This window comes from Aythya fuligula, chromosome 13 (assembly GCF_009819795.1).
Source record: "Aythya fuligula isolate bAytFul2 chromosome 13, bAytFul2.pri, whole genome shotgun sequence".
Taxonomy (NCBI): domain Eukaryota; kingdom Metazoa; phylum Chordata; class Aves; order Anseriformes; family Anatidae; genus Aythya; species Aythya fuligula.
The window spans coordinates 3,068,338-3,075,263 of NC_045571.1; the positions used below are offsets into that span (position 1 = coordinate 3,068,338).

General features: G+C 42.3%; 1 protein-coding gene across 1 annotated transcript; it reads left to right on the top strand.

The window, feature by feature from the left end:
• Nucleotides 1-311: 311 nt before the first annotated feature.
• Nucleotides 312-6,430, top strand: NXT2 (nuclear transport factor 2 like export factor 2). Its single transcript, XM_032196252.1, has 4 exons — nucleotides 312-401; nucleotides 2,118-2,204; nucleotides 3,310-3,454; nucleotides 4,355-6,430. Exons 1-4 carry the CDS (start codon nucleotides 387-389, stop codon nucleotides 4,531-4,533), a joined length of 426 nt encoding a protein of 141 aa, XP_032052143.1. The 5' UTR covers nucleotides 312-386; the 3' UTR covers nucleotides 4,534-6,430.
• Nucleotides 6,431-6,926: the final 496 nt, after the last annotated feature.

Sequence of the window (6,926 nt, forward strand, 5' to 3'; positions counted from 1 at the left end):
TGGGGAAGAATAATGGTGCGCAGCGCAGCTCTGCTACGACCTTTATTTTGAGAAAACTGCAGTGGACACCAAGGCATTTGGACTCGCTGCGGATTCCCACTCAGCCACCTGCACACACGACTGGTATTTCCTCCCAAGCCCTTTACAATCAGCATGGAGCTCAGCCCCGCGCTGCCAGCCCGGCCTCATACCAACGCGCGGTGCCACAGCCTGGCGGCGGGGCCGGGCCTCGAACCCGCGGCCCCCGGGTTCCCGCGCGGGCGGAAGCGGCGGGGCCCTGCAGCGGCGCACGTCCGGTCCCGCCCGCCCGCCCGCCGCTCGCGCGCCTCACCGGGCCCGTTCCGTTCCGCTCCGCTCCGCTCAGTTCTGTTCCGTTCCGCCGCCTCATGGCCGCCGCCCTGGTGAGAGCGGGGGCACGGCTGGGCCCCGCCGGCGCCGCGGGGGCTCAGGCGGAGGTGCGGTGGCCTCCGCGCGGCCTCTGCGCCCGGCCGGGACGGGGTAGGGCTGAGGGCCTCAGGGGAAGGGCCTGGGGCCTGGGGCCGCGGTGCCTGAGGGCAGCGGGAGGCCCGGGGCCGGGGCCGTTGGCGGCGGCGCTGTGCTGGCGCCCCGAGCCTCCGCCGGGTCCCTCGGCCGGCCGGGCTCAGCCCCGGGGCCCGCGCAGCTTTCCGAAGGGCCGCGCAGCGCTGCGCGCACGGCGATCGCCGCCCGACCGTCGGGGCGCGTTGGTGGTGCCTGAGAGCCGGGCTCTGTAACAGCGCCCCACAGAGCCGCTGGCCGCCCCCTCGCATCCCGTCTGCCTGCCTGGGGTCCGGCTGGCAGCGCGCACTGCGTGGCTGCGGGCTGCAGGGTGCGAGTGTGCGGGGGGGGCTGGCCGGCAGTAACGGCACGGCACCGACAGGACGAGCGCTGCCTGCAGGGCCCCTGGTGGGCAGCTGGGCACTGCTCGTCTCCTGCTGCCAAAGAGTGCCTGCTGGCTGGAGCGCAGTGCCTTTCAGAGTGCTTTGTCGTTTTGGGAACTGGCCTGTGGGTTCAGAAACTGTAGGATGAGCTAGGAAGATGAACAGGCTCATGTCCTTACAGTGGGATATTAAAAAATAGTAAACAGTAATATGAAATACTTTTTTGTGTGTGTGTGTGGAGTAAGCAGGAATTATTTGATAGGTCATTTAAATATTTTGTAGTATGGGAATTTCTCTGAGCAGAAGTGTTTCATGGGGTAATGCTGTAGGAATTTGTGGTAGTTCTGGTATTTATTCATTAAAGACTGCCAAGAAGATGTAAGTTGCTAAATAGGGAACTAGTGATTAAGTTGCAAACACCAAGAATACAGTGCTGAAATAGAAGAATGATGATATTTTAAACAAAGTTATCATAGCAAAACCAAATGAAAGTTTATAGATCTATGGACGGGAAGTTCAGACATCACTGTTCACGGTCTGTAAGAGATTAAGGGCCTGAATCAATAACTGGGTGAGATCCCAGTGCAGTGATGTGGCACCAAAGGCTGATAACCTTTGGATGAATTAAGTAGAGATATGTGAGAAGTGTGTAGTGGTTTTTACCTGTGGATATAACACTGGAGCAATTCATACTGGAATATAGTCAGCATGGTCACAGGCCTTCTCTCTCCTTCCTATATATCCAGTTACAACTGTTATTACATTTTACATATATATATAATTGGATTAAAAATGAGACTATGGAGGTAGTGTGATGGGATTCTTGCTAATTTTCAGAAATAAATGGCTAAATCTTGTTCCTTAACTTTTCTTCAGACCAGCCATCACAACAAAAGCTATTTTTACTGAAAACTTGTGTTCACACTAGTTCAGCTAGCCATAGGCCATTTTCCAATGTAAACATTTCCAATTTAAATACAATAAATAAATAAGCATTCATACATGATTCTTAAAACTGGCATCTTAGAAAAGTGCTACCTTCAGCACATAGAAGAGGAATTTGGAATTAATTTCATCATTATTTGACATCATCTTTCAGTGAGGTTGGAAAGGATGGTGACTTTGGTTGACAACTAGCTGGAGAAGTTGTGTGGATGACTAGTTTGCATAAAACTGCCTAACCAGTAATTTTGTATGTGTGCTTTTTTTTCTCTCCAGGATTTCAAAACTTATGTGGATCAGGCTTGCAGAGCTGCAGAAGAATTTGTCAACATTTATTATGAGACAATGGATAAAAGAAGGAGGGTATGTAGATATTTTGACAATAGTTTGAACTTCCTGTGGTGTTTTTGCTTGCTTTTCTAACTAGCATTAATTGAAAGTACCTGGAAGTTGATGTTACATGTTGTATTAGAACAGAGATCTCAACTTGGCCTCTTGGACTGCCCTGAAGGGAAATTTTTGTGTTACTATGCAGCATTGTTGTGAGGGGGGCCCGATTAGGAGGTGCATTAGTGTTCTTCAGTATATTTCAGTTCATGTCCAGCTACGTTTAGGGTTTATCACGTGACTTCTAAGGCTAGGATTTAGCTTCCTTTTTTGCTAAGCTTGTGTAAGCAGTTCTCCCTTCTGTTTCTGGGAATCTTTAGGAGTGCTGAAAGATAAAGTGGAAACAGCTCTGTCTGACTCCAGAAGTCTTCATGGACCACACTCATGTTGTATGATGTAATGGATATTTGTGCACAAAAACCTGTGGGAACTGACAGCTCTTTGGACCTCTTACTGTATTACATTTGTAATTTCAAAAGCTGTAGATTTTGTGAAAATAGCACTTGCGTGTCACTACTGAGTCACACTGCATAAGAAGGGTAGTCGCAGGTGTAGCAACAGCTTGCAGGGGAGGTAGGGAAGGTACCCCACAGGTTATGAAATACTGGGGAGGTGCTGCTCTGCTGCTGCTGCAGGTAATTGTCCTCTTGTAGGCTTCCACCATTACTGTTTTTTTCTCCTTTTTTTTTTTTTTTTTTTTTTACCTGAAATTATAATTTGCTGACTACCTGTGTCACATGTATGTACATACACAAAATCAGCAATTAATTATTCTGGAAAAGTAGCCCTTTCCTTTTGTTATCAAGTAGTTCAGTTGTATTTCTAGCTTTGTTAAAGGAATCTCATCAATATTTAAATTTGGACACAAGTCAGTATGCAAGTTATAAAGCAAAACATGTTTTTATTTTAATTCTTGATCGGGAGCACTAATTGCTAAAAGGACCTAATATTTGAGGAGGGCGTCTTATTTATTTACGTAGCTGAAGAAATCTGTAATGCAAAACAAGATTCTCTCAACCTCTTTGTGGAGAGTGTTGTGCTTATGCTTTTTTTCCAAATATGTCTGTTCGTAACCCCTCAGGTTTTGACTAGGCTTTATTTGGACAAAGCAACCTTAGTTTGGAATGGTAATGCAGTGTCTGGGCAAGAAGCACTGAATGAATTTTTTGAAATGTTGCCGTCTAGTGAATTCCAGATTAACGTGTTGGACTGCCAGCCTGTTCATGGTAAGCTTCCATTATAATTTATTTATTTAGTTAGGTATCTTATAACCACTGCAAGTGAACTACAGCTATAATAGTGCTCTTGGGTCTAGCTTAGAGAAAATACTAAGGGTTAAAAGGTAAAGCTGTGCATAAAAAAAGCACAAATCAAGAGGTGCAGCAACTCCACACTACATCTCATGCCTGGGAAAACACTTCAAGGATATTTTTTGTTAAGATCGTATTCAAATGTGATGTATTTTTGTGGGTTGTGAAAAGTCTGGCTTACTGGGTTATGTTGTCCTTGACAATGTCTGAGAGCCAAGAGACCTCTGCTGTAGCCTCTGATACTGACGTGCAGTATAACATGGAACAAATCATTAACCTGTATGTACTCTGAATTCTTTCTATCTTGAACTGATGTTAAGTTACATTGATTTCTAATTAGCAACTGCCAAAGAAATGCTTACGTAATTGAGAAGTTAATAAATGACTTCCAATGGATATTTGCGGAGTATGAGACAAAAGCCTGTTGCCAAGCGTGCTTGCTTTGCTCTGCCATGAAAAGGATACGAGGTCTAGCGGGGTGAGGGAGAGGGGAACGTATGCAACTTGCTAAATACGTATATCAAATCCTGAGAGCTTATTCTAAGCAAAAACCCAGGGGCTGTTTTTAGTGCTCTAAAGCGAACGACATGAGATGAAAATACAAAACCTATTAAAAAGCACTGTTGGAGAGCGAATACACTATTGTCCACATAGAAATGATGCAACAAAACTGTATTTTTCATGGATGTGTAACCAACTTTTAGCCTATACCTAGTACAACCAGAAATGAATAAAACTTTCGCATACGTTTCCTGCTTCTTTTACCTGTTAGTCTTTGTTTGGGTTGTTCTCTTTATACTTTTTCTCCTTGTGAAGAGCAAGCTACTCAAAGCCAGACGACAGTTCTCGTGGTGACATGTGGGACAGTAAAATTTGATGGCAACAAGCAGCGCTACTTCAACCAGAACTTCTTGCTGACAGCACAAGCCACGCCTACCAACACGGTGTGGAAGATTGCCAGTGACTGTTTCCGCTTCCAGGACTGGGCCAGTTAGTGAGGATTGGCTGCGGGACTGACCTCTCTCATGCGACGCAGTGAACCAGCTGTACGGACAGACATTCTGCAAGCGTGGAAACGCTCACTTCGTGTTGCGCCTGTCGTTAGGGAAGGTCTACAGATGTCTCAGGGTTGATCCCAATGGGCATGGCTTTAGTAGTAAACAGTCTGAAAATGTAAGAGGTTGCTTGTGTTAGTTAAACCTAATGAAACGTTGAAGGCAATGAGCTGTGTTGGAATCATTCCTAAGATGCCTTACATGCAGCTTTGCTGCCACTTACAGACTTTTTTTTTTATGTAACTCAGAAACTCTACTATTTGGAAGCTAAATACTTGTATAGTTCTGACCAAACATGTAACTGCTTCAACTTGAACAGATCTGTTTTTACAGTAGCATCTTACCTCTTTGGAAGAAGATGCCTGTGACATGTACGTAGAATTCTCAAAGCTACCTACTCGTGGTTTTAAGAGGCTGGGATGAATTGACAATGATTTCTGTTCTGTGAAAGTATGAAATATGGCTTATGAGTGTGTAATCTGTCAAATAGTCCATCGAAAAGCTAACAGTGGTAGGGAAGGACTAAATTTTTTCAGGTTTCCTTTTGACGTGAGCATCTCAGTAATTTGGATATAGTTAATTTACATTGATCTGTATATAGGGAATGCTGAATAACTCAGAACTCCTATGCCAGCGACTCTTGTCAAATGCATGTGAAGGACTTCAGACATTACTTTTCTTTGAAGTCTTACAGTGTAAGAAGTAGGCAAATAACTTAATTTCTGTCTGCCCTAACTGGTATTTCTGCCGCTATGAAGGATGGACAAGTTTTCCCATCTTCAGTCTGCAAGTTTTGAATCACTATTATATTTTCAGGAAGTACTGTAATTAATTAAAAAAAAAAAAAAAAAAAGGCACTAGAAGTTTGCATTACTGTAAAGCCTACAATTCTTATCTACAGTACTGTTAATTCGGAACAGGCTCATTGATTATTGTCAACTTAGAAGAACAGATCTGAACACAAGTACCATCTTCCTCACTTACAGATTTTTACTATAGTTTTCATGTGTTTTTTTGTTTGTTTGTTTTACAGTTCCCCTTAATTATTGGTAATGTTGTGTTTTTTTCCCCCCTTGCTTTAAATTTACAGCAACTTTTGATTGCTTAAGAGTAGTTTTCTCAAGTGCATGATAGAAGAGTCTTCATCTTAATTTGGGATCTTGCAAAGTGAACCTGAATATAAACAGATTTTGTTTCAAACTGGTGTATTTCTATTTTAATCTGAGCAAAAAGTCAAAATTTAGTTATATGTGAGAACATGATTGCTTGTAAATGAAAATACGAGGGGAAATTCTAACTGATATTAGTACTGCCGCAATGACAGCAGCAGCCTGAATACACAAAGCAGTTAAGACTGCAGCTCACTTGGTTTCATTACTTAAATCAGAAAACTGTGAAAATGAGCAATATCAATTTGTCTAAAACATTTGTACTTTGTGATATTGTCCCATGAATAATGGGATATTTAGGGGAAATGAGTGGTTTTGTTTCATTTTAAGGCACTCTAGTCTTTACATCAGTAAGTTGGAATTAGTAACCTGACTTCAGAAGCTGTTTATATTTTGACTGGTTCCTCAAGCTACTGTAACTATTTTTTTTTTTCAACCTGAAGAATATTAATTCCTGCAAAACAATGTAAGAAGTCCAAAATCTTTGAAAATTGTAAATACTGTAAATACATTGCTATTTCTGTATGTAGTGAAGAAAGGATTGCTCTATTTAATTACTGTTTGTTCTTAACAGAATATGTGAGGTTCATATATTTGTATTTCTTCTACGAGTTTGAAAGGAAAACCCCAAATCTGCCTGTTTCTTATATAGCATTGTTGAACTGTGACACTGGTGTGTGGTGTGCTTTTCTTTAATTTGCTGTTGTTTACATAAGTAGTGTTACAGATCTGCTTACCTACACAAAACAGGTTTCGACTCTTGGAATGTAGTGATGGCTGCACCTGTAGCATTTGCTTGAGCTTTGAAAACAGTCACCAGAAACTACACTTACACTTGTACCTGATAAGCTTTTCCTGGGAGTAAATACCTACTGGATATTTTGGTCCAAATTTTATTTGTATAGCAGTTCTGAACCTTTTTTTGTGTCTGTGTGCAGAGTGGGAGATTTTTTTAATATCTGAGACAATATTTCAACCAAATGTTGTTCTTAGCAATTATTTCCATGCTATTTAAATATATGCTATTTTAAAATTTGACTTCTGCAATTAATACTTTAAAAAGCAAAACAAAAAAACAACACAACTACCTGAGTAAAATGTGTAGCTGGAATTGGACTTGGTGTGCATATGGGGATTTTTGAAGATAAATTAATTGTTTGAGTC

Coding starts and splice junctions, on each gene's coding strand:
- NXT2 (XM_032196252.1), top strand. Junction 2,205..3,309: donor CAATGGATAAAAGAAGGAGG/GTATGTAGATAT, acceptor GTAACCCCTCAG/GTTTTGACTAGGCTTTATTT. Junction 3,455..4,354: donor GGACTGCCAGCCTGTTCATG/GTAAGCTTCCAT, acceptor CTCCTTGTGAAG/AGCAAGCTACTCAAAGCCAG.